This window comes from Plutella xylostella, chromosome 21 (genome assembly GCF_932276165.1).
Source record: "Plutella xylostella chromosome 21, ilPluXylo3.1, whole genome shotgun sequence".
NCBI lineage: Eukaryota > Metazoa > Arthropoda > Insecta > Lepidoptera > Plutellidae > Plutella > Plutella xylostella.
Genome location: NC_064001.1, coordinates 6363386 through 6391377, shown reverse-complemented (window position 1 = coordinate 6391377; position 27992 = coordinate 6363386). Strand labels below are relative to the sequence as shown.

Here is a 27992-nt window from a genome sequence, read left to right as displayed (position 1 = left end):
GAGGTCTTGAGGAAATTATAGCACGAAGACATTGTCGGCCGGAGGGTGACAGTGGTACCTATTCACCCTGGCTCCATGAAAGTAATAAGAACTTTCGTAAGTACTTATTACTTCCATGCCTGGATCACAAATTCCATGTACGCTGACTGACGTTGACACGTTCTACCAAGCGTGAAGATTTTGTCAATAACTCTGGACTTGGAGGAGGCTCACTTCCTGCCTTTAAATGGCTATAGTTGATTATACTTACTGTCTTGGAAATAATTCCAATAAACGAAATAGGATTTTCGGCAAACCCTCGACAGGACCATATGACGGAAATGGCTAGTTCGTCGCAGACAGAATTAAAATAAATATCTGTTAAAAAGATAATCAATAATTTTATTAAATTTCACTCACTAAATTTACGATACAATATTACAGATCCAACTATTACACCAACAATCAAAAGAATTATCAAAATACACCACACCCAATCTAAAAATCTCCATGTGCCAGGGTTATACCATCTGAAGTTCTTTTTATACAGGTAATCATCAACCTAAAATAAATAAGGTAGTTGGGTAAATCGTGGTATAACTGGCATGTGTCAGTAACTGGCACTTTGACTATAAAACTAAGGGTCTGTTTCACAATGTCTGGTTAGTGGCTACCTGACGGATAAAATACATGCTGTCACTCTCTGTTATTATTTTTTAGACAGTGACAGCATGTATTTTATCCGACAGGTAGCGACTAACCAGACATTGTGAAACAGGGGCTAAATATATTAAGCTTTTGGATATAGTAAGACCATATTTGATGTGTTTACAGCAATCTCCAATTATTCATTGATATTATAGTTTAATTTTACGCCGCTAGCTGGGTATTTTCCGGCGCTGGAAATTATCTCAGTCAAAGCGGCGAAGATCGCCAAAAAAATGCACGTGCGTTAAGTTTTTCTTAAGAGTCATGTCTTCCTCGAATGAAAATGAAAATCTGTCAAAAGTAGCGAGGTGAACTTGAGGGGCGAGGGGCGCTCCAGGGACAATGACATGAGATTGTACCTATGTATAAGCAAATTTACAGACACTGCATTTTTGTAAAAAAGATGTATGACATATGTGAATTTTATTAATGCGTATTTGGTGCGTCAGTCGGTGGCCATTTTAACAAAATATCAAAAGAGGCCACCGAATGACAAAATACAGGTGTCCTAAGTTAAAGTACCTACACATCCGAAGCAACCTTGTCATCGATCTGTGCTTTTGAGGTACCGCGCTATCCGAGAAGAATAATTAGTAAACGGTTCGGGGCTCTAGAAGTCCAGTTATAACAAATTTACCTTAAAATTGGAACTTATCTTATTCGTTTCCTTACTGAGAATTGTCCGCCTATGCGGTTGTTTTGGCTATATCTTGGTCATACCTTAATCGATTTTAGATTGAAATATGTCATTTTAAAGCTTATGGGCCTTACCACAAAAACTTAGACAGTATATAACAGTTGTTTAGCGCTGTCAAACGCCTACAAATTCTATCAAATTTCATTTTAAACACTTGTCAAACAGTGTCTAAAGTTTTTTGTAGTAGTACAGTATAAGTTGACAATGTTTCTAAGTTTAGTGCCTGAAAAATTGTCAGATAATATATTTTTTTGATTTACCATTTTTGTTTTGAACTTTCGTAACATTTTCTTAATGTTACAACTATTTTGAAGCACTGTGTCTAAATTAAGTTAAATATTGCGCATTTAATAATTAAAATTAGTTGGCTAAGGTGTCACAAAAGCAAAACAATCAAAAAAGTATATAAAAAATGGTTCGATTTTTTAATATTGAGCTTTTACCTACACATAAATATTGGCAAAAATAAAAAAAAAACTTAAAACTTAAATAACCCAGAAATGGTTGACTTTCTGATAATGCATTATGGAGTTCAATCGTCTCGAAATGCCTTCGTCTACAACCCATTTAAAGGAATACATCGACTTTCCAATCACCCTGTATACAGGGTTATTGGTAAGTAGACCGGATCCTTTCAGGAGGTGATAGAGGAAGGCATTTAGTTCCAGTTGATTGAACCATATTAATTTTCGGTTTTAAACATATAATTTTGGCAAAAATTAAAAAAAAAACTTAAATACCTATATATCTAAGAAATGGTTAAGTTTCGGATAATGCATTATAGGGTTCAATCAACTGGAACTAAATGCCTTCCTCTATCACCTCCTGAAAGGATCCGGTCTACTTACCAAAAACCCTGTATGTCGCAGGCATCTGGTTGGATCTCCTTTTTGGTTGAATCACTAGCGCGTTCATTGGATGGCGCTACTCAATGGGAGCTAACGCGTGTGAATTTGCCGCTAGGGGCGCTGGTGTTGACTGAGGTCAAGTGACATTTTTACTTTTCATATAATTTGTTTGGCGGGCTTCGTGATAAATTATATTTTCGTTCATTTCCCTGTTGAAAAGTAATCTCTTTTTGCGAAATATGGATTATTTGTCGATGAATGTGCACGCTTTGAAAGCTGAATTATTATAGCAAAAATAAGCGGTCTTAAAGAGCAGCTAATGCAGAGGTTAGTTTGTTTACAAACTTATTTTTTACGAAGTGTATGCTTGTTTGCTTAGGTAACAGCTATGTTTTTTCTTTTTACAGACACCAAGACTATGACCATAACAGTAACTTGGTTGGAAACGTAGAGGACAGCATCATACAACAAAATGATTCGTGTATACTGTTGAGTGGCCTTCAGAAACTTTTTATAGCAGTGTGAACACTAAAAATGAAACTCGATCTAGATATTGTCACCAATGAGTACTTTGGAATTTATGTACAGTGTATACCATCGCTCTTACGGTGAATGAAAACATTGTGATAAAACCTGCACATCTAGATTTTCGAACCCACCAACCTGCAGTGGACCAGCGTGGTAGGAAATGGTCCAAGCTTAGGAGTTGAGTTTAGACCTTAAGGCGATATGCACAAAGGCTCCATTCGAGTGAGCCAGGTGCAGGTACTGACACCCCCACAAATAATAGAATAGTATACTATACTACCATTATTTAGACTCAACTAACCACTCAACCAGCATTCATTGTGTGGATTACCAATGTGTTATTTTTTTGTATAGCAGTGATAAATAAAAGTTAAATAAGTGTGTAATTCTTTTATTTTTATTGTATTTATTAAATGCCTAATCCTTATTTACATTATGTTCTTTCTGAAATTGGTTATAATGATTTTCACAAACACGAGATTGTCGGATAATAATTATTTCACAAGCCACTGTTTTAGAAGAGTTTTATCACTTGGTAACATATGTCCTCCCTTTCTTTCCGAACATAACGGATCTGCACAACATTACGGCATAGTAACTCGTTATGATGATAGTAATTTTGTAATTAATAAGCTTATGAGATTCAAGATTTTAAAACTTTATTTCGCGCCAATTTGATAAAGTCGCCTTTGATAAGTTTGACAGCTATGGTACCTCTTGACCTCAGTCAACAGTGGCGCCAACTGGTGAGCAAAAAAACGGTAGTCCCCATTGTATGACTAGGCCGAACTTTGATTTTACAAGCGTCACAAAATGTCCAACTAGTTAGCGGACTTAAAATCTTACATACAATTTGGTTTGTTTAACAAACCAAATTGTATGTAACATTTCTAAGCTTTATTCATAAAAAATGACCAGTAAATAAAGTTTTCATTGCAAGTATAAAAATATCTCTTCTCATAATTTGTTTATTTAATGAGTTTTTTGTGAAATAATTTGAAAAACTAATTTGGCGTGGATTTTGCGTCTGACGTGGTCGTCGCCCGGGCGACGACTGAACAAAGTCAAAAGTCTGCCGTTTTCAAAATGGCTTTCATAGTATTTTTATGGACGCGATTTCAACTTTATAAGCTCGTAAAATAAGCTTTTCTTAAAAAAATGCCGAAATAAGATAAATGTAGAGTATATTTGAATTCTTATTAATACTTTTTATTTATACTTTTCTTGATTTAGTTATAGTTTCTCGTAACAATTCGCTTCAATATGACTCTACGTAGCTCGTAGTCCAGTCAATAAATGACTCAAAATTAGGTGTAGAGTGCGGGAGCAGGTAACTAAGCGATTCCTTCAGAAACTTGTTCAGGGGGCTTAGGTTGTTAACATACCAAAAGTCCTGACTCCTAGGTGATGAGCGGGGGGGAGGAGGGGGGGATAAAGGTACGAATTTTTGGTTTTTAGCTTATATCTCGAAAACGGTGCATCGGAGAGAAATATTTTCAACTAATGAAATAAAGACTTTTAAATCATATGTTTTTTTCTAATTCCTAACTGTTTTCGAGCTATTACCCTCGGAAAAAGTTGAAATTTACAACAAAAATGTATTCATGTCAAAACATTCATAAACATAGCATCATATTGTCTAAACCTATTGATAAATGAAAAAAATGAATAGAAAAGAAGTTGTAGATTTTTAAATTCCCTTTTAGAATATATATACATATGCTGGTTAATGTCCAACCCACCTAAAGGTACAGCTATTTTACTCACACTTAACCTTACTAATTCGGTGAGCTATGTCAGTGACTTTACCAAAATGCAAGTTTAAAATGGCTCTAACTTTAGGCGGGTTGGACATTGACCAGCATATGTAATATATTCTAAAAGGGAATAAAAAAATCTACAACTTCTTTCCTCTTCATTTTTTTCGTTTATGAATTGGTTAAGACAATATGATGCAATGTTTATGAATTTTTTGACATGAATACTTTTTCTTGTAAATTTCAATTTTTTTCGAGGGTAATAGCTCGAAAACGATTGGTAATTAGAAAAAAACATATGATATAAAAGTTTTAGATAATTTTAAGACCTCCATTTTAGTAGTTTATAATATTTGTCTCCGATGCACCGTTTTTGAGATATAAGCAAAAAACCAAAAATTCGTATCTTTATCCCCCCCTCCTCCCCCCCGCTCATCACCTAGGAGTCAGGACTTTTGGTATGTTAACAACCTAAGCCCCCTGAACAAGTTTCTGAAGGAATCGCTGAGTTACCTGCTCACGCACTCTACACCTCATTCCTTGACTGGACTAACGCGCGTGTTACCATAACAGAGGCATGTTTAACACCTAATAAAAGTATCAAATTGAACACCAAAATGAAAATAATATATATTTATCGGGAAGCTGAAATCCTCTGCTTTAAAATTAATGTACATTGTATCTCAGAAATGCCCTTTAAACACCTATAAAATATATTTATGTTCTGTAAATTCTGCGGTTTGCTAGACCGGGACCTTAACACGTTCACGGACAATCCGTCGAGGGCCGTAATTAAGTATCCTTGTAATATGACTACGCGCCTGTGGCCGTCCAACTTCTATTGATTGAAACGGATGAACCGTCAACAGCCGTATCATTTCCGTATTCTTAACAGGAGATGCATGATTTAGTGTCGTATTGTGCTAATTCATTTGTTTCTAGGTGTCATAACAAAGAACTTGTCGGGGTTTCTTTTGCACACACATAAGTGAACTTTATAGTGACATACCGCCTGTCGCCGTAACCGTTACAAATAAAAATAACCTTCCAGAAGTTAGTGTCACGGCGCGCGCGTCACGGATATGTTGTGTAGAACGGGTGGTAGTCTGATAATTTTTGTGGTAAATTACGAGGTAAATTAATAATAAATCGATAAATATTATACTGTTTTGCATATAGGATACCTACCTATTCGATTCAAATACTATAATTACTTAAATGGAACATAGAAAAGCGAAGATATAACTGTAATGAGGAACTAGAAAATTTTAGGTTTTGTCGATGAACCCCTTTGTTTAATCTTACTATATCAGCTTTATTTATTGTAAATAGCATGCTAAAAGTGGAACTTTGTATCTGAAAAACGTCCAAACCTATTTTAAAATGATTCGGTCCTTGAAAAAAACTGGCGGTTGCCGCCTGTAGCCGTAGATGTCACTATACGCATTGTTGGATATGCATGATGTGGCGGACCGCTTGTAGACGATACCGTCTATGGCCGTAACTGTCACATTACGTAAATAAAATATGTTGAGATACGGCAATACGTTTCAAGGCGGAACGATAAAATGTATGGGATTTTTAGGTGTCATATCAAAATATTTTCCAACCATCAATTGTCCGTGAACGTGTTAACTTTGTATTGCCTCGCTTCGCTCGGCTCTCAAGGGTTAAGGAAATGCGGTGTTGGTTTATGTGGCCTCGTTTCGCTCGGCTATTTAGGGTTTAGAAAATGCCGGTAAGGTTACGATTGCCTCGCTACGCTCGGCTCTCTAAGTTTTATCCCTAAATGCAGGGTTGAGACTTGAGATGTATGGCTTTTACGCTCTTTACGGTTAGGGAAATACCGGTTAGGTTTGTATTGCCTCGTTTCACTCGGCTATCTACAGGTTGTTGCAAAGTAGTACCTACGCCGCAAGGAGGTGACCCAGGAGTTCATTATGAACGTATAACAACGGTCACCCATTTTTGACTTACGATAGGTACTTACCGCTTTTTCGGCTTCCCGTACCTATAATTATTTGTAAAGATCATTAAATTTGTATTTATTATAAAAGGTAGACTCAAGATATGTAGGGGAACCCGGGGTAAGATGGGGTCGTGAGGTAAGACGGGGCCCCCCGCTTATATGCAAAACCATACATCTTAATGAATGAATGAATCTGAGTAATGAGCCAATAGAAAGGCTTAATTAAATTATTGACCTTTAGTGCGCCAATGACAGCAGGTGTGAGCGCACGCGCTTTTTATGTAAGCTCAATTGTTTATTTTTGCGTAGTGTCCATGTTATTTTTGACCGGTAGAAACAACGTCACAACACAGTAAGTAAATCAGTAGTATTTTTGGTAATTGTGTGTTTTTATTTAAGGTTTTATATAAGTTTTTGGTACGCTTTGTATATGTGCAAAATCAGTTTAACATTGAAAGTATTTTTTTATGAATTATTTTTATAAAAAATATAACGTGGGGCAAGACGGGGTATTTTTGGAGGGGCAAGATAGGGTACGGATCTAGCTTGGTTAAGTTTTTTTTTCTCCAACCCGATATTTGACATTGTAGAAGGGCTCTAAAAGGCCTACAGGGACGTTGGCTAAAAAGACAAAGCAGATACTGCCCACGAAGAAGAATAACAACAAAGATGACTGTGTCTACCTCTACTGTGAGGATATCAACAGTCCTACTTTAAATCTAACTAAAACTGGGTCGGATGTCAAAAGTGCAGGCCTTGGGCTCACACTGCAGGTGCTGGTGTTGACGATAAAAACACAGAAGAAGTGTTGTTTGTTTGTTTTGTGCCTCACATAGTATACTTACTATTACTTACGCCATGTACGGGTACATGGGGCAAGATGGTTTATTTCCCATTTTTAACATTGGTTAAAATAAGTCAATTGTAATTATTACTTTTTTTGTAAAAAGAGCTGTGCCAAAGTGTTCGTCATTAAGTTCCTAATGAGCCATAAATAATTGATAACATTGTGGTTATAAATACCTGTTGATTTTTCTATTTTCCCTTAGCGACCCCGTCTTACCCCGGGTTCCCCTAGCTTATAGCCGGGTTTAACACAGAACTATATTTAGTCTTTGTTTTCTAATAAGGGGGTATGTGTTAAGTAAATTATAGTTGTAAATGTATCTTCCAGACCTATTGTGGATGTAAAATTACAAATACATATTTTTTATGACTCGGGAGTCAACTTTCTACTTATTGATTACTTCAATATATCACAATGTCTTTACACATTTACTACGTGCGATGCTTTTATACCTTATGTATAAGTATTCTTGTTTATTGTAGGTAATACTTACATTATTATGATCCTTTAGCTGGTTTGGTTTTAATAAATTTTATATGAAGATGATGATTTAGAATCTACAACACTAAACTGTATCCCAGATGTACTGGCAACGTCGTTTTTCCGCTCGGCCGCATTCATAATTTTACCTTACCGGTATGGGACTTAATCGTATGGCCTTTTGTTAGGTATATAGGTAGGTACCATTAGATTCTCATTGAAATAGGCTTTCCAATAATCTATAAATTTTAAATTTCTACTTGAGCTTTGAATGCGTAATAGGCGGAGATTAAAAAAAAACGCACTTGTTTTTCAATATTTTTTAGTAAGTATTTTTTTTGTAATATATAGATTTTGACTACAGCTCACGATTAAAACCAATATCAATACTGTAGCATATCTGAGTCAAAAGTTACACATTTAAAAAATCTGGATTTTTAGCAAAATGACCTCAAAATGGCGGGAAGCTCCCCCTTACCCACAATGTCATACATATTTATACAATATTTTTCCGCGCGGAATTAACTAATATGTATATATATTCGGCGATCAAAGTTCGCCTGTTGATTTTATTGCGATTTTTTTTCGCAAGTGCGGATACTGATACTCCTATAATACTCGATGTGTTACAGAATTGCGAATTTTTTTTTTTTTTTTTTTTTCTTTTGGACTCGCGCGACTAGCGCATTTGCCACTAACAGCTATATGTTTTTTTTTACAAAATAAAAGGTAAGGAAACGAAACACGGAAATGTTAGGGAAAAAGGAAAGGACATAGGATCAGGAAAGTTCAGGTATAAAGAAATACACTTAATATAAAACATTAAAAAAGGCAAAAAAATAAGTACATATTTACAACTCAATATTATTTTGACTGAGAAAATCAACTAAAATATTATAAACCTTTACTTTACATATATGTAATAAACTATGAATGGAAGATGGGAGAGGAATTTTTAAGGCAATCAAAGAATTATAAAAATCAGAATGATCAAAAAGAGGACATGAAAAGAACAAATGGTTCAAATCTGCCCAATCTGCACCACATTCACACTCAGGAGTTGTCACAATATTCATCTTGTATAAATGAGCTGGAGTACAAACGTGCCCCAGTCTCATTCGTACAAGAGAAGAGGTTTTGTTTTTAGAATAACATATCTTATGAAACCAAGGTTTATTTGGAATATCTACTTGAATTGTTTTATAGTGAGCTCCTTTCGTGTAAGCATTCCACTTTTCCTTCCATGTAGACTGTAAAAAAGTTTTTGGTAAAGAATCTAAGTCATGAGAGAATATTTTATAAGGAAATGTGTCACCACAAGAAACCGCCTCATTGGCCAACCTATCAGCCATTTCATTCCCTCTAATGCCACAATGACTAGGTACCCAAGCAAATGAAACCGAGATACCTAGATTATAACATTTTTGAATGTCTGCTCTAATATTAAAAATTAAAGGAAAGTTATATTTAAGTTTAAATGGAAATCTGTCTAATGTCTGAAGAGAGCTTAATGAATCCGTAAATATGACTGTCTTATGAAGTTTACATATAAGAATATACTCTAAAGCTTTCGAAATACCAAATAATTCACCTGTAAAGACAGATGTCTCTGGAGGAAGTTTGATTTTCTGTACTATGTTATATTGGGAGTGGTAAACTCCTACACCTACTATTCCTGAGGAGGAATGTTTCGAAGCATCTGTGTAGATATAATGATAACCCTGCCATTCATTCTCAAGAACTTGTAAGAAATGATTGTTAGTAAAATCACCACTTCCCACTCCAGTGTTTAAAATAACATTTAAGTTTGAAACTAAGGCCTCATAATCACATTCGAAAATTGGAAGATGAGTTGACCGATTGATGGGCGCACACAAAGATTTATATTTTCGGAAACTATTTACTAAACATGGGATAGGTTTATATCTCCAGTAAGAAGAGGACTGAACATGTTCATTAAGATATTGAAGTTTGGAAATAAGGGGATGATGAGAAAATTGTAGGATTCTAAATAAGAATTTATCAGAGAGGTATTGCCGACGTAGGGCAAAGGGAGGTTCGGCACACTCCACTTGCAAGGCGCTGATAGGGGAAGAGCGCATAGCACCCGTTACCAATCTTAGGGCCTTAGATTGTATGACATCTATACGTTTAAGTCCAGTGACATTACTAAGGTCAAATACTATAGACCCATAATCGATAACACTCCTTATCATAGCATTATAAATTAATTTCATTGAAAAGGGGTGGGCACCCCACCATACACCAGAAAGACATCGCAACATATTTAACACTTTCTCACATTTCATTACTATGTAATCAATGTGAGGTAAACCCGACAATTTACGGTCAAGAATCACCCCAAGAAACTTAGTGTGACTCTTAACAGGAATTATGACATTATCATATGAAACTGTTATGGGAGGAGGCATTCTCTTTCTTGTAAATAATACTATTTCGCTTTTATAAGGTGAAAGCTGTAAATGATTGGCATCCAACCATATCTGTAACTTCCCCAAGTCACCCGATAAAATGGTCACCGTCTCATCTATTGACCTATTACTGCAATAAAAAACTAAATCATCAGCATATTGAATAATATTTACATTACTAATTGATGATTCTAAATCATACGAGTAGATATTAAATAACAATGGACTAAGCACAGATCCCTGAGGGAGACCTTTACATATAATTCTACTGCTTGTAGATTGACCATTTTCGAGTAAAATAGTTCTATTGGTTAATATATTCAAAATAAAGTTGGATAATAAAAACGGTACATTCAAAGCTAAAAGTTTACGACGTAGTATATTCAAGTTAACATTATCATAGGCGGAAGTAATATCCAAGAACGCAGCCAAAACGGATGCATTGGCAGAAAATGACAGACGAATATCTGTCACTAATAGGGAGATACAGTCCATGGTGCTCTTGCCTTTCCTGAAACCATATTGACTTTGAGGCAATAAACTATTACTTTCAATAAACCATTCAAGCCTATTTTTAATTAAGTGCTCTGCAATCTTAAGTATTACTAACGAAAGAGCTATTGGTCTGAAGCCTGAAGGATCTGAGGGATTTTTGAGAGGTTTAAGCAGAGGAATAATAGTCTGTACTTTCCATAAATGAGGTACATTACCAGAAATCAAAACATGGTTGATAATCTCCAAGTAGTATAATAGTGTATTATCAGACAAATGAGCAAAGAAAGAATAAGGAATACCATCACACCCTGGTGCGGAATCTTTACAATATTTAATAATACCTTTCAATTCATTTAAGTTAAAAGGAGAGTTTAATCCTACTTGGTTGTCAACTATTGAAGGGGGAATGGAATATTTACAACATAAAGATTCTGGGGGAACTGAAGGAGGAGCTAACCTGTCAAGAAACTGTTCAGTCAGAGAAGGGGGAAAAGCATTAATTGTGGATTCCTTGAAAGCAGATTTAAATCTTCTTATATTTGCCCACACTTCGGAAGGATTTACTTGGGGGGATATGGAAAGACAAAAAGATCGCCAACTAGCAAACTTTTTCTGTTTAAATAACTGTTTAGTTTTAGTGATAGTTTCTGTGAGTATACTAAAATTTTCATCAGTAGTACAGTTAGTGTAATTTAGTTCAGCCAATTTCCTATCTTTTATTGCTAAAGTGCAGTCACTATCCCACCAGGGTGGAGAAGGACACTGTACCTTTTTAGATTTTTTAAGAGGGAAAACTTCTTCAGCAGATTCTATGATGATTTTTGTTAAGGCTTCAGCGCATAAGTTTTCATTACCACATGAAACACTAGGTAAAGCGCTTATTTTATTGTCAACTTTCTGTTGAAAATTACTCCAATTAGCCTTTTCCAGATTAAATTTAAAACGAGGGTTGATTTTACAGGGTGGTGTGGATGAAAATTTTGAAGGGAATTTTATTAAAATAGGAAAGTGGTCACTGCCAAAAGTGGAGGGAAGGGGTGTCCAGAGTAGTTCAGCTGCTAATTTGGGTGAACAGATAGATAGGTCGGGGGCACTTATGCCTTGGCCAGGAGCAGTCCTACGAGTAGCTGAGCCATTATTTAATATAACTAGGTTATACTTATCAACTAATTCTAAAATATTTACAGAACAGGGAGTTGGAGTAGAAGCAATAGTGCTACCCCAAGAGGAGTGTTGGCAGTTAAGATCACCTAAAATTAAAAGAGGTTTAGGAATAGAAGATAGGATACCATCAATCTCATTGATGATATCAGCAGAAGCAAGGGGTATATACAAAGAAACAAAGGTAATGTTATTAACCTTTACGGCAATAATGGAGAAATTACTACTATGGGATGGAATGGGAATATGTACATAATTACACGGACGCCTGATGAATAAGGCTGTACCACCATATCCATCAGATCTGTCCTCTCTCAGACTAGAGTAGCCTGGGATTTTAAAGATAGAGCCTGGCTTAAGCCAGGTCTCTTGAAATGATAATATAAATGGTTGGTACTTATTAATTAAATGAATGAATTAAATCAGATTTTTTATTTCTTATACTTTGGCAATTCCACTGAATCACTTGTTGCTGATTGTGGTGAGCCATTGTTAGTAGAAGCTTTATGCATGTTAGTATGGTCATCGTTGGACGGTGTGTTTTTATATTTACATTGAGTTAAATATGTAGTTAACATTTTAATTAACTCCTCAATCGTAGAGGCTGTTGATTGTTCTGAAATAGTTATATTTTCACGATGTTTAATAACACCCCCATTCGGAGATGATTCGACATGTTCCTGAATTATTTCATTATGAGCCTTTCTATCATAACCCTTGGCTATGGTAGGAGGCGATTTCGGTTTCAGATAAACAGTTTTTTTATATGAAGTTGAAGATGAAGGATTATTTACAAATGATAAATCATTATTAGTATCCATGAATGGAGTGGAGATCGGTTTAGATGAAACCACTTCAGAAAACAATCGGGTGACTTGAGGATGAATTTTGCTGGCCTCAGCATAAGAGATGCAGCTCTGCGCCATGGACAATTTAATCGCTCTTTGTCTTTCAAATTCTGGACACTTCTTGTTGGTTGCAAAGTGCGAGCCACCACATGAGCAGCATTGGAAGTCGCCCTCCTCTGCTGAACATGTAGATCCCGAGTGTTTGCCGCCACACTTGAAGCACCGAGGTAAAGATCTGCACTGATCCTTAACATGCCCAAACCGACAACAGTTGAAGCACTGAACAGTGGGGAAGATATAAAGTTCTACGGAGAGGGAAGAGTAACACATGAAGATTCTTTTAGGAAGAACTTGGCCATCAAATGTTGCTACGACTGTACCTGTGTTAATATGGGATGCCTTTCCATCATTAAAAACTTTACGTTTCATTCTTCTTACTTTTATTATTTTTCCACAGCCTATTGGAGTGGACATATCTTTAATTATGTCCTCCTCTGTCCAATCAAGTGGGACTCCTTTAATGACACCCATGCGGGTGACATTAAAAGTGGGGATAAAAACTTTATATTTTTCTTTTAAAGCCAAGTTCTCCATAAATAAATTTGCGTCTTCAAATTCAGAAAAACTCACTGAAACTTTGTTCCGGCCAATTTTCTTAAGACTTCCATTTATAATATTTTTAACGTTATTTTGCTTTAACACGCGTCCAAATGACACGGGGTGTAGTATCGAATTGGATGAATCAGATTCTGTGATTTTCTGAATATGCACAATAAAAGGTGCAGCATCTGTTTTATTATAAGTGGACCTTCCAACTGGGTTGTAGGTGTAGGGTGTTTTTGAAGTATCAGTTTGCTGTGGTGTTGTAGGGACAATTTGTGGTGCAGATTGAGTTGAGGGTTCCACAATTGCATCTGCTTGAGAGCAGGCACAATCATGTTCCTTGTTGATCCTTCCGTGTTTTCTCCTTTTTTTATTGCAATGTTTGCACATGCGAGATGGCCTAATTCTTTTCCTACTGGTTTTGATAGAGGATACTGAGGCATCAGTATCCATACTGCTCTCTATCGTTACGTATTGCCCGACCTCTGGAGAGGCCGTGCCCCCCGGGTCAGGGGGCTCCATAACGGGCCAAACTATAAATAACTTTTTGACTTACCTATGTGACAGCAAACTATATATATTTACAAATTAAAATATATACACACAAATGTAACGATATTTACAAGTTAAAACAAGCCTGATCCTGTTTATAATTAGTTTACAAAAATTGTTAGAAAAAAAGACACCCGCTCAATTCGACGTTTCCCGCGCTTTTTGAATTGCGAATTAATTCCGCGCGGAAAAATATTCGCGGTCCTGACACGGCCTTACCAAAACAGTGTATTAGTCTATGCCAAAACCATAGACGTCCATCGTATTCACGTCAAAAAATATTTCAATTATTTTCGATTTTGGTAGGAAATTTCATCAAGTAGGTTAGGTAGGTGGGTTACTTACAATTTTGTCTACACGTCTTTCGGGTTTGATATCGTCGGTGGAATCAGTCTCACTACTAGGGAGCAAGTTAGCCTGGCCAGAAGATGTTCCTGAAACAAATAAGTATCACCAAAGTTAAAATAGCGATAGACGCCCACAACACAACCCTTGTATTGAAATAAACCAACAAAGCATAGAAAGAGTCACAAAAGCGCGAGTACAAAACGCATGTGCGCGCTTTTGCTTTGATATTCCAAGGCGATCTCATGTGTCACCATTTTTGAACCAAAAAGGTATTTTAAAGATGTCAGCACGCAGGAAATTGCACCTCGGATGTTTGCTTCAACGAGTTGTACAAAGTAGGAGACCGAAATACCTATATACAGGGTTATTGGTAAGTAGACCGGATCCTTTCAGGAGGTGATAGAGGAAGGCATTTCCAGTCGATTGAACCCAATAATACATTATCCTAAACTTAACCATTTTTAAGATATTTAATAGTTCAGGTTTTTTAATTTTTTGCCAAAATTTTATGCTTATAACCAAAAATAAAATAAACTAGCCACATTTCAATATTTTTTTTGGTTGTTTTGCATAAGTAACACCTTAATAAACTAATTAAAATAATCAAATGTGCATTATTCGACTTAAATTAGACATAATACCTCAAAATAGTTAAACATTTTGAAAAAATATTCAAAACGCAAAAACAAATAAATTAAATTAAAAAAGATTTTAATATGACATTTTTTTGTGCACTTCAGCTTAAAAACATGGTCAACTAATAAGCTTTCAAACAAGATTTGGTATTGAATTATCTAATTCAATACCAAATCGATCAAGGTCCAGCACAGACGGACAAAATTCAACAGGAAAACGAACAAAATTAGCCCAATTTATAGGTAAAAAGAGTGATTGTTTTCAGTCCTGTTGACTTTAGTATGGAAACCCCTGCTGAGTTTTCTCCGCTTTCTCTGGTTGTTTTGGCCATATCTTGGTGATACCTCAATCGATTTGGTATTGAATTATCTTGTTTAAAAGCTTATTAGTTGACCATGTTTTTAAGCTGAAGTGCACAAAAAAATGTCATATGAAAATCTTTTTTAATTTAATTTATTTGTTTTTGCTTTTTGAATATTTTTTTCAAAATGTTTAACAATTTTGAGGTATTATTTCTAATTTAAGTCGAACAATGCACATTTGATTATTTTAATTAGTTTATTAAGGTGTTACTTATGCAAAACAACCAAAAAAAATATTGAAATGTGGCTAGTTTTTTTTATTTTCGGTTTTAAGCATTAATTTTGGCAAAATATTAAATATCTTAGAAATGGTTAAGTTTAGGATAATGCATTATTGGGTTCAATCTACTGGAAATGCCTTTCTCTATCACCTCCTGAAAGGATCCGGTCTACTTACCAATAACCCTGTATACATCATCACACCAGAAGTAAAGAGAGAGCCATAAAATTACCATGACTAGGCACAACACTGAGGGCTATTTGTTTTAAATATGCGGCTTCCAAAATTTGGAACGATTTGCCCCCACCATTGCATGAACAGATGACAAATATGACTTTTAAAAGACATTTGAGAAGAATTTATTTCAATCTCCAAAATAACTGTTAAAAGCCGTATTGTTGAGAAAACTTTTATGGACACCTGATGCTATTATTATTAATTGATGCAATATACTTACTATTTTTTATTTATAGTGTGTTTAATACAAGTTCCGTTGTTTGTTTGTATAATTAATGTTTAACGTAAGTGCATGCACAGGGATAGGCTGAAAATCAGCGTTGCGTTGCTGCCCTGCAGCTCGCAGCAGATGCTGAGTCTGCCCCTTTTTGTCTCCAATTTATTATTAGTTTTAGTTTATTTTTATTTTAATATGTGTTTATTGAGACAAATAAAAATATTTTTCTTTCTTTCTTTCAAAATATCTTATGTCCCCAAAATGTAAATGACTAGAAATAGTAAATAAGTAGAGCGACGTGACGGTATTATTTCTACCATTTGACCACCTGAGGGTGTTACAGTCGCCTGCACCTCACTCATTCTGACTGAACGTTAAGTTTTCCTAATATAGTAAAATAAATAAATAAATAAACCTATGCGTATATGCCCTTCACCATACTTAATACGTGAGAGGTGTGGTTGAGATACGTGTGAATAATCCCTTATGGTCTACAGACTCTAAACTGCCTTCCTAGCCTTATTGGACCATTTCCCACCAGCCTGTTCCACTGCGGGTTAGGGGGTAAAATGTTAGTCGTTTTCAAATGTAGGTAAGTAGGTACCTAACGTTTGCAGTGTGGAGGCCAAGTTCGCTGCATTGAATGTACTCATGTGAAGGAAGAAGGTAAGTCACACTCGGTCCTCCCCTTATTAAAACTAGTCTTGTCATAAATATGACTTGTTCAATCGAGGATCTTCTGAAAATTATGAACCTATGGAACGCCTAAAACGTGGATAAGTAAAAGTTACACCTACCATCATCAATGGGTAATCCAAATACTGGTTTGTAATAGTTATAGCTGCAGATCCATGTAAAAATAATAAATGTTAGTGAATAATGCATATTGTTGATATTTTTGCTGTCGTAATTTGCAGTTTAATTTTGAAGACTTTAGTTTTCGTCTACCATTGATCCATAGAGAAAAATACTTGCTCCTTACTGCCAGTTTCTATCTACCGATGACTGGGATGACTATTAGCTTACTGGTAGCATGACTGGTAGTTAAGCACCCCATTCACTTCACGCACCGGCACCGCGAGCCGAGCCCCGAGCCGTACCATTCCGTGGTCAAATCCGTCATCGCCCACACATTACGCGAGCCCCGAGTTGCAGTCCAGTCGATTGTGAACTTTTTTGAGCCTTTCACATGGATCATATTCGTACTTTTCTTACTGCGCTCGCGAGCCGCACCATTCACACGCTGATTTGAACCGTGAATGGGCCTTAACTTTTATAGGATTTTGACAGGTTGTAACGTTAATGTCCCGTTTGTCGTTTTTGAGAGTGAGAAAATCTCTTGAAAATCTATAAAATCGTGATAAAATCATATAAGTAATGGCACTTGAAAGAATTCAGTCTAACGAACGATGTAATAAGCTCATCATCAGAAACAGTGGGTTTTAGTTCACAACAATGATAAATGGTCGTAGAGCGTAAGAACTTCTCTAATGAGACGGCCGGCCGCGTAAATTCAGCATAAACTTTAAATACCCACTTGAATACGTTGAATACCCACCAATCATAGTGTAGAGCTGGGTTGAGAATACACCATAATGAACTTTTGGTCCTTTATAAAGCTCAAAATAAGCATGGCACTTTGTAAAGCTCAGAATAATAACAATCTGTCATCATTGTCTATGGTATGAATCTCATAATAATGATTATAAGGATAAAATGTTGCCATATAAAAAATATTTTCTTGGTGCTTGATTCAATTTATATTTTCTATATTGGTAACATTGCATGTCAACTCTCGCCACAAAATAAAAATGGTGGTTCGGTACATAAAATAAATCGGTTTATTTCTTTCCAAAATATTACAGCACCAGAGTTTCCAGAATTACTTGAAAAATGTATTATACTCATTAATTTCATGTTTGTAAATAACAGCTACAGCATTAACTTCCATTTGTGAAAAGTGTTGTGTTTGACAAATAACAGGTTGTTGAAGACACCGATTTCGCTGCATTTTTGTACTTGTAATGTGTTGATTTTGTTGTGCTGCATTGTTGATTTGAGTCAGTCAACTACTTAAAGACAACTTCACCTAGTGATTGACTAAAAACATCGGCTACACTCCTCGATACTGAGTGAGACGGCTGCGAAATTGGGAGGAAACCGTGAAGTCTTTATTCTTCTCTATCTGCATGTGACCCAAATAAGAGATTTCTCCTCTTTGTGTTGCGATACGAATCTTATAAACAACAATATAACGCACTGCTCTACACCACCAGCGATCCTCAGAAGATAAACAACGAGATTCTGGACTTAGGCCACCTGTCACGGTTGAGCAACCCTGGGGTGTCAGGTGCATCACATTTGCATGAGAACAGAGATGCTTACTTGTAGCCAAGGCATGGGGCATCCTGAGCACTGATCTAAACAAGTCATAAAAGTCGATGTTATGCTAGCACATTCCAAACAGGTTTGAAAGTATTGTTGTCCATATTGATAGAGATGCTTTGCAAACAAATTCAACATTCTGTGATAAAGATTGGCTGGAGCAGATGGTAGCAAGATGAAGATGAGAGACTATGTTGGTTTATGTAACTAGGAGGAGGATCATGCCACAAGATGGCTAATACTGAAAATCACAGATATATTGTACAGGTTAGTATCCAGATTGTATAGAGATATCAACATATAGTACATATCAAAAGTGGATTAATAGCCAAATAAACTCTTGTAAATACGTAAGCAAATAATGTGTGAAATTGTATTTTGATACTAATAGTCAAACTAAACAACTACATCTTTCTATGTTTTGTAAACTGTTAGAGACACATCCAGATTATATAGTAAACTTTAAAATATTTATCAATAGGTGTTTGTGGGTGCTCTCTCGGCCCACTATGAGGCACTCTCGGTGGAGGCGTCCAAACAAACCAGCTCGGAGGAGATCCTATCCTGCATTGCCGACAAACTCAACCTCAATGACCGCTCCGGGGGACCCTATGAGTTGGCAGAGGTAGGTTATATTAATTCCAAATGGGTAAATTGGCTAGCCAACAATCATGAGTTCCAAATGTACAGTTAAAAGTGGAAACTTGTAAACCATGTTGGAAATGTATAAAAAGAATTCATACAAGCTTTTTTGTATCAAAAATTAAAATTCAATATCAAAACGATCTGTGTACACTTAAGATTAAGAAGCTTGACCCATCTTATACTAAGAACTTTTCATTAGTCATCTAAAATTGCCTTTTGCTATTGTTGTCTAGTTCAATTATTGACCATGATAATGTGACTCACCAATGCGCCATGGTTGTGGTAACTATGAACCAATCTAAGGTAATCTTGCTAAGATCAGAAGCCCATATAGTTTATACTCGAATCACAAAGTTTACAGTTTAATTATTTGATTAAACTAAAAAAACACAATGTGTTATTGAGTAAATACTAAACCTACCTACTTTTTCTTGAAGTAATTTAAAAAACTTTCACACATTTTATTCTTTTGTCCAAACCACACAGTTGTTTTGTTTATAGTGTAAGCATTGTATTTTTCAGAATTTGCAATGTAACAATACAATTACACATATTTGAAATACTGTGAAGGCTGAAATTAATCACAGACACTTTTGTACATAAACATGAGTAGAGTATAATATATGTTAACCTTGCATACCTTTACCATTAAAATTGTCTCACCTTGAAATATTTTTTGCTTCAACCCTAAGTGTAACTAAATCACATACAAAATCGGAATATTTCACATAAGTATCTATTTCTTTGCAATCATCATTACAAGCCCATAATTGTCCACTGCTGGCCATAGCCTAGCCTCTACCAGCTGACAGGGACTGTCTGGTCATCTACCAGGAAGTCTTGTGTTATAATTCTTTCAACAGAACTACTCATAGTATGAGTACTGATAAGTCACACCACAATTATTGTGATTCTTCTTCATGTCACTGTTTCCTATTGATGTTGTTTTGTATTTGTGATGTGTATTCTTTTAGTAAATAAACGATGTGTCTATGTCTAAGTCTGCAAAATCATTTAAAAAAAAACGTTGCAAAACTGACACTATTATTATCCCATTCACTATAGGCAAAATAGCAAGAAGTTCCAGTTACAATAGCACCAAATTACTCCTAAATGGAAAAGACTAGCTCGATGAATCAGAATATTACCAACTATAAAAAAACGTTTGAAAAATTCCAAATTAAATGTTTGAAATTTTTTTATTCATTTGATGTTGTCAAGTTCTTTAAACTTTTTCATTGCTCGTGAGTGTATCTGACCAGTACTTGTTCACCAGGTGGTGGAGGACAAGGTGGGCGGCGAGTGCAAGGAGCGGCGGCTCGGGCCCGGCGAGTCCCCTGTTGGGGTCATGCTGCTGTGGCCCAGCAACACCGCCGGCCAGTTCTACAGGTAACTCTTACAATATCATAAGAAATAGTGATACTTATGTCTATGGGTCACCATATTGGGCAGTCCGGTTGCTCACTTACAAAATAACTCTCTCAGCACAAGCTTGCTTGTGTTGGGGTCCGCCAACCCGCACTAGGCTAGCGTGGTGGACTAGGCCTTAAACCCTTCCTTCAAAGGAAGGAGACCCGTGCCCCAGCAGTGGGGATGTGATGGGTCGTGATGATGGTCACCATAATAATATAACAGACTAGGAACAATGGACAATAGATGGTCTTACGGCTAAGAGCAATCTCCTACAGGCAACCTTCATGTTATTAAAAGAAGTAAAGTTCAGGAGTATTCCTTGACGTGCAACAAGCGTTCGATAAGGTCTGGCATGCTGGACTCCTATACAAATTAAAATTATGGCTTCCTCACAATTTGTATCAACTGCTGAAATCTTACATAGAAGATCGCATTTTTTATGTGATGATAAATGAGGGGACCTCATCTTTTCATGAGGTAAAGGCTGGAGTACCACAAGGGTCAGTACTGGGTCCATCACTGTACCTAATTTATACTTCTGACGTCCCAGAATCAGTAAATATTCTAACAGCCACATTTGCAGATGATACTGCCATCCTGGCATCGGACAAAGACCCTGTATCAGCCTCAAAAACTGTTCAAAGTCATCTTGACCAGGTCCATAACTGGATGAAAAGATGGAAGATCAAGGCAAGTGAAGCCAAATCCAACCACATCACCTTCACTCTTAGACGTGACAACTGTCCTCCTGTAAAACTCGGTGGTGAAGTTTTGCCTCATCAGACGGTCGTGAAATACCTAGGATTCCATTTGGACAGGAAGCAGATCTGGAAAACTCACATTCAGAAGAAGAGAGACAAGCTGAACCAGAAGTATCGGTCACTGTCATGGTTACTTGGGAGACAGTCAAAACTATCCGTAAACAATAAACTGCTGATCTACAAGGCTGTATTAAAACCTGTCTGGACCTATGGAATACAACTGTGAGGATCAGCAAAAACCTCCAACATCGCAATAATGCAGCGGTTCCAAAACAGCGTTCTAAAAACCATAGCCCACGCACCATGGTTCACCAAAATTGATGAGGTCCACGAGTACTTACAAATGCCCACGGTTAAAGCGGAAGTGGAAAACCTGTCCAGAGCCTACAGAGATAGGATTGCTGATCACCCCAACAAGCTGGCTACTGACCTCACCAGTTGTATTCCAATAAGAAGGTTGAAAAGAAAGCACATTTGGGACGGTCTAGGACCAATTGAATAAGAAGGCAACCCAACGATGGGAGGGAGTGCCTAAAACGCCATAAAAACACTCCCAACAACTGCTTATGGTCACTCAAGACCGATTGCATGTTACAATGACTACAAAAAAAAAAAAAAAAAAGAAGTAAAGTTAATAGAGTGTGGTTTACCTATGTACTTCAATCTACAATCATTTACTGCTGGATAAAGGTATCGCTGCAGAAGCGCTAGAATAGGCTGTCCTCGCCTTTCCTTGTGTAATGCTCCAGAGAGTGTATGAAGACATGATGCGTGTAGCGAACTCGCGTCGCGCCCATACGTAGTTCTATGTAGAGAGTGATAAATCCAGATATTGATAGCATTAATTATGAATTAAAACAGTCAGCTGGCCACCAGCAAATCATAAAAAGTGAAACAAAAACTTTGGTCGGAAGTGCATTATCATGTGTGATAGATATCTAGCAGCTGTGGATAATTTTACTAAACATACATAGTTTAGTATTTATTTAGTTAACATTTCTCATTATTAATTCTGTTTTGAAACAATACCAGACATTGTAAATAACAAACACCAAACAATAACACACTTAAAAATTATATACATTCATTTATAGTTTGTCGACTAGGTGAGTTATAGTAGGACATAAATCTCTTATTCTCTTTGTAGAAAGAGTAATGACTGCAAAATCTTTTATTTAATAACAAGGAATTATTTCAATAATTGCACTTGAGACTGCTTTACAGGATGCGATAGAAAATGCTGTAGATTAAAATAGCTTTTATAAATAACTGTAACATAATTAATGTCAAGTATCATACTATATCAACAAATACTTTATTGTAGCACCTGCAACGCTATGCGTGCTACATAACTATCATAGTTCCTCAATTAGTTGACAGATAGGTATAATCAATCGCGCCGGCCTTGTCCGGACACCTACTTATTACACTTTACATATACAAAATATACATAAGAACAATCTCTGTTGATCTGTCACTCCAATAGTATTTATATCTCGCAGTAATCTTACGGTGACACGCGATGATTCATTCACTTCTTGCCGCAATTAATTAATGCTAGTTGACCGTTTTATGTGCATTACTTAGTGTAAACAAGAGGCAGGGTTTTTGCCTAATTAATGTGGCGAGGCAGGTTCTACCTTTTTTGGCATAAGATTTTTTTGCCTAATCTCGTATTGCATAGTAACGTTTGGTCAAAGTCTCGTTACGCCGAAAATCGTATGGCATAAATCTCGTTTAGTAAAAAGTTATTTCGCATAACATTGTTTAGCCTAATAATGGTATGGCCAAATCTTGAATAGCCTAATAATGCTATGGCATAGGTTTATACAAAGTAATAATATTCGTTTGGCTTTAACTTTGACGGAGCGTCTCCCTACATAGCGCAAACTGGTGCCTTGTATTGTTTCCGCTGTTTGGAAAACGCTCCGCTCCGCTTCGCTGCGCTCCGCTTTGGTTTTGATGAAAATGTGCACCTAACACGCTCCTCCTCGCTTTGCTCGTCGTCGCACCTATTTTTAGGTTTCGATCTCATGGGGTTTGTAATAATTATATTGGTCGTTAACTTTCGATTTTTTGATCATACAATATCGTGATTTTCGGGATGTAGGAGAAAAATACCACAATTTGTACATTTATTACATACTTAATATATTATTTATTAAGATAACATTAGGAGAAACAAGATTATACATAGGTATAGACGAACATAAATTTGAGCAAACGAAACTTAGGTGTTTAAAGATTGTGCCTAAAGAGTTTTAGACGAAACGAGCCTTAGGCCACATAAGTCTTGGCAAAGTGATGGTTCGGCCAAAAAAGTTTAGACGATACGAGTTATGCGAAATGAGTTTTGGTCAATAAAGATTATGCCAGATGAGCGGAACCCGGCGAGGCACTTTGATTAAGATGTGCATCTGCGGATCGTTTCTTAGAATATAAAGTGTCATTCCTTAAAAATTCTCACACTTTTATGCGTGTTTATTCTTGGTCTAAATAACGATGCCCTGGGATGCTATGTTGAATAGTTGCTATAATGTTGCAGCGCTTGCATTTACCGCAGTGATTGGGGATAACGTCCCCGCGTGGAGTGACTCAGCCATCCTGCAAGTGTGGTGATAACCATGCGTCTTCCTGCCCCACTCTCACACCGCCAAATTGTCCCCCACAAATCGTAACATTCACACAACATGACGCAAACGTAAGCTCGTGCCGTTTGTTAGTTTTATTATTCACTTTCGTTATGACGTGGTGTATTTAAACAAAATATAGATTCTATTTTTAGTTTCTAACGATTGTTCGGATGTTTGTGTCGTTCCAGGTTCTACCTACGCGAGAAGATCCCCGAGGAGCCATGGATGGAGAACTTCAGCGTGGACCCGCAGCTCATCAAGGACTACTTCCAGCGGTTCCTGTACCAGCCCAAGGACCGCGAGTACCCGGACCTGTGCCAGCTGCCGGAGCTCAACGAGCAGACGCTATTGGACAACCTGCGCGCGCGCTTCGCCGCCGGCTACATCTACACATACGTCGGCTCCATACTCATCGCGCTCAACCCCTTCAAGTTCTACCCCATCTACAACCCGAAATATGTGAAGTTGTACCAGAACAAGCGGATAGGCTCGAGCCTGCCCCCGCATATCTTCGCCGTGGCCGACGCCGCGTATCATTGTATGCTGCGCGAGAGAACCAACCAGTGTATTGTGATCAGCGGGGAAAGCGGCTCGGGGAAGACTGAAAGTACCAACTTTCTACTCCACCACCTCACAGCGCTGAGCCAGAAGGGTTCACACGGCAGTGGCGTCGAGCAGACCATCCTGAGCGCGGGACCGGTACTCGAGGCCTTCGGCAACGCTAAAACCGCTCACAATAACAACTCGAGTCGCTTCGGCAAGTTCATACAAGTGAACTACAAGGAGAACGGCATGGTGCACGGAGCCGTTGTTCAGAAGTATCTTCTGGAAAAGTCTCGGATATGCAGCCAAGGCCGCAACGAGCGCAACTACCACGTGTTCTACTATCTACTGGCCGGCGCGAGTGAACAAGAGAAGGAGCAGTTGCATCTGTTGAGTGTGGACAAGTACAACTACCTGTCCCGGACAGGCTGCAGTGTAGTGCCGGGAGTGGACGAACAGTACGAGTTCTCCAGACTCAAGCAGAGCATGGAGATGGTGGGCTTCACGCTGGACAAGCAGCGGAGACTGTTCGCTGTGCTGTCAGCGGTTTTGCTTTTGGGTGAGTGTTTTTTTATTATCTTGTATTATATATTAGCGTTATCTGTCGGTTGATTGTGTTTATTGATATGATTGTTTGGGAATTCCTTTGCTGTGTTAATCTAGATATTGTCAGCCAAATATAGCCATGAAAATTTGTCATGATACATTGCCCTACCTAATCTAGTTTACGTAATACATATTTAGGAGATTATCTTGAATGTTTCATTGAACCGCAACAGCTTAAACGTTTTTTTATAACCCTTGAAAGTAATGAATAAAGTCCATCAACTAACAATTCAGCATTAATTGAAGTGCCACTATTAAGTGTTATCAAACTGTTATCAGCTCAGCACTTGTTGAGTATAGTTTGTTTATCAATATTGTTGTGTTTGTTGGTGTGTTGTTCTTTAATTTGAATGTTGGTTACAAAAATATAAACATCATTGTCAATGCATGAAGTGAATGCATGAATAGATTAAAATGTATAGACATAATTTAATAACGAGGCTCTTAGGTTATTGGTAGCCAGCGATCATACATTTGGTGTTGATAGACAACCCTTATTATATTATATTTTCTATAGTTTCGCGCCACACCTACGTAGGATTTCACCACTCGATCGGTAGTGAAAAACCTACACTAACACACACCCAGATGTTGATAATTACTACAAAACTAATTAACACCCCAGTACGAATAAATGTTATAATTCTGTAGTAGAGCTGTACCTACCTACCATAACTTATCCCAATATACAATCACATATACTAATTTGTACGCAAAATCTTCAATTGCAGGCAACGTAGAGTTCCAACCGCAACGCTCGTACCACCACGACGAAGCCGTCGGCGTAAGGAATCCAGAAGTGGTGTCGCTCATCTCGTCGCTACTGCGAGTCACGCAGGAGACGCTACTGGCCGCGCTCACGAGCAAGCGGGCGCGCGCGTCCGGAGAGACCCTCGTCATCAACTACAGGTATGTCTGTCGAAGAACCGATATTCGCAGGGTTAGATGAGTTTGTGGATATGTAGCATAGCATGCCCTATAGCCCCTCGGTAGTGGTGAGATAGGCCGAAGACAGATTTTGCAGTGCTTATTGGGAGAGGCCTACGTCCAGCAATGGTCAATTTATAGCTGATGATGATGGTCGATGATGCTTTTACGATTGCTGAAAAAACGAAAGCATCCTTTTTAAAGTAAAATAACCTTTATGAAGGCTTTGTCTAACAGTGTATGACGATGATGGTAAACCAAAAGAATAAATCAAAACTTAAAACCCCTACTAACCCTTTCACCCCACCCACAGGTTACCCGAAGCGATAGCGACGCGCGACGCGATGGCCAAGTGCCTCTACGGCGCTCTGTTCGACTGGATCGTGATGCAGGTGAACCACGCGCTGCTCGCCAAGAAGGACACCACGAGAGACCACCAGGGACACAGCATCGGTGAGGATGTAGCTTTAGAAATGACTAGTTCTTATTCGGATTACGGGCTGATGACAACAAAGAAGTATGGATGTATCGAATGACGTCCAAAGTTTGGTCTTTGTGTGGCCTTAAATACAGTTACGAACTGTACCCGCTTCACGGGTCTGTTATCGATATATAAACGTCACTATATCGCGATTATCTATGCGCTGCTCGCCAAGAGGACACCTCCAAGGACCACCAGGGGCACAGCATTGGTGAGGATGAGGATGTACATTTAGAAATGAGTCGGTTGACGTTAATAATGAAAATATAAACACGATAAACACCTAAAAATTCAAAATACATTGGTCACTTGAAGGCTTAATTTAAACATGATGACTTTCATTAGTCTTTACGCCGATAGCACAATGCGTGTTCATAGCAGATACAGTCCAATGATGTGCGGCAACCAACTTGAGAATCTTCCAAACCTGAATAAACTATTATCATTAACTAAACCCTTCATTCCGCAGGCGTCCTTGACATATTCGGCTTCGAGGACTTCGGTCCGTCGAACAGCTTCGAGCAGCTGTGCATCAACTACGCCAACGAACACCTGCAGTACTACTTCAACCAGCATGTGTTCAAGTACGAGCAAGAGGAGTACCGGCGCGAGGGCATCCGCTGGACGGACATCGGGTTCTCGGACAACACGGGCTGTCTGCAGCTCGTGGAGGGGAAGCCGGCCGGGCTGCTGGCTGTATTGGATGATCAGTGCAAGTGAGTGGTTTATCATCATTCATCACATCGCGACCGACGTCCCCACTGCTGTACGTCTAGTGCAGGTTTTGCAATTTTTGAAAACTCTAAAAGTTTACGTTTTCTTCTGTCATCTGTATCCATTATCTGTCAAAAGTTGCATGATAGTTTCCGCTAGAGGCGCCACTTTGTATGCGAGAAAACGTAAACTTTTAAAGATTCCGACAATCTAACAAATCTGTACTAGACCCTGTGGTCAGTGGTCTAAATATATATATTAAGTAAGTACCTAAGTAAGACCCCAAGTTAGGCAGAGCCTGTAATGTGGGTATCGGACAGCTGATATACAATCTACACAGATACATAGATACATATGTATTAAATAAATAAACGACAAGCAGACACAAAGCAAACACAAGTGCTCATCACACGAATGTTTGCCTGGGCGGGATTCGAACCTGCTGGCCGTGTTGGACAATCAGTGCAAGTGTTTTATGGATTTGTGAAGAAGGTGTAGTACTACTTCAACAAGAAGGTCTAGTACAGGTTTGTTAGATTGTCGGAAACTATAAAGGTTTACGTTTTCTCGCATACAAAGTGGCGCCTCAAGCGGAAACTATCATGCAACTTTTGACCAATAATGTATGCTGATGACAGAAAAAAACGTAAACTTTTATATCTTTCAAAAATTGCGCAATCTGTACTACTTCAACCAGCACGTGTTCAAGTGCGAGCAAGAGAAGTACCGGCGCGAGGGCATCCGCTGGACGGACATCGGGTTCTCGGACAACACGGGCTGTCTGCAGCTCGTGGAGGGGAAGCCGGCCGGCCTGTTGGCGGTGTTGGATGATCAGTGCAAGTAAGTGGTTAATGGATTTGGAAATGTGGTGCGTGTTTGTTTAAGTATGAACAGAACGGCTAGCACGGGGCGCAATTAAGACGTGACAAAAGTTCTCCGTCGCGCTCGTTCTTGAGGCTG

General features: G+C 37.8%; 2 protein-coding genes and 1 long non-coding RNA gene across 8 annotated transcripts in view; 2 read left to right on the top strand and 1 right to left on the bottom strand.

Annotated features, from left to right (window-relative positions):
- Positions 1 to 358: 358 nt before the first annotated feature.
- On the bottom strand, positions 359 to 16891 carry LOC119693120. Its single transcript, XM_038115580.2, has 4 exons — positions 16722 to 16891; positions 14250 to 14338; positions 6508 to 6528; positions 359 to 541 (listed from the first exon to the last, which is right to left on the bottom strand). Exons 1-4 carry the CDS (start codon positions 16807 to 16809, stop codon positions 392 to 394), a joined length of 348 nt encoding a protein of 115 aa, XP_037971508.2. The 5' UTR covers positions 16810 to 16891; the 3' UTR covers positions 359 to 391.
- LOC125490155 lies at positions 8460 to 13182 on the top strand. The gene is made up of 3 exons (XR_007267508.1): positions 8460 to 11389; positions 11928 to 12290; positions 12632 to 13182. It is a non-coding gene; the product is annotated as an uncharacterized LOC125490155 (long non-coding RNA).
- An 806-nt stretch (positions 16892 to 17697) lies between the features above and the next one.
- LOC105381276 (unconventional myosin-IXAa) overlaps positions 17698 to 27992 on the top strand; it is a 51718-nt gene continuing 41423 nt past the window's right edge. For 5 of the 6 annotated variants that reach the window (XM_048628814.1, XM_048628813.1, XM_048628812.1 and 2 more), the window contains exons 1-7: positions 17699 to 18576; positions 18791 to 18934; positions 20231 to 20343; positions 23950 to 24863; positions 25642 to 25819; positions 26151 to 26290; positions 26788 to 27034. In XM_048628814.1, the coding sequence (XP_048484771.1) occupies positions 18541 to 18576; positions 18791 to 18934; positions 20231 to 20343; positions 23950 to 24863; positions 25642 to 25819; positions 26151 to 26290; positions 26788 to 27034 (1772 nt within the window). In that variant the 5' untranslated portion in view covers positions 17699 to 18540. Of the gene's footprint in view, positions 18577 to 18790; positions 18935 to 20230; positions 20344 to 23949; positions 24864 to 25641; positions 25820 to 26150; positions 26291 to 26787; positions 27035 to 27992 lie in introns of all 6 variants that reach the window. The other variant, XM_048628810.1, reaches the window with a different exon arrangement.

What these genes read in the sequence shown, in the direction of transcription:
- LOC119693120 (XM_038115580.2), bottom strand. Translation starts at nt 16,809, where the DNA reads ATGCATTATTCACTAACATTTATTATTTTTACATGGATCTGCAGCTAT. An exon ending in TGGATTACCCATTGATGATG is followed by an intron (nt 14,339 to 16,721) that starts GTAGGTGTAACT and finishes TATTTGTTTCAG; the next exon opens with GAACATCTTCTGGCCAGGCT. An exon ending in AAAGACGTGTAGACAAAATT is followed by an intron (nt 6,529 to 14,249) that starts GTAAGTAACCCA and finishes AAATAATTATAG; the next exon opens with GTACGGGAAGCCGAAAAAGC.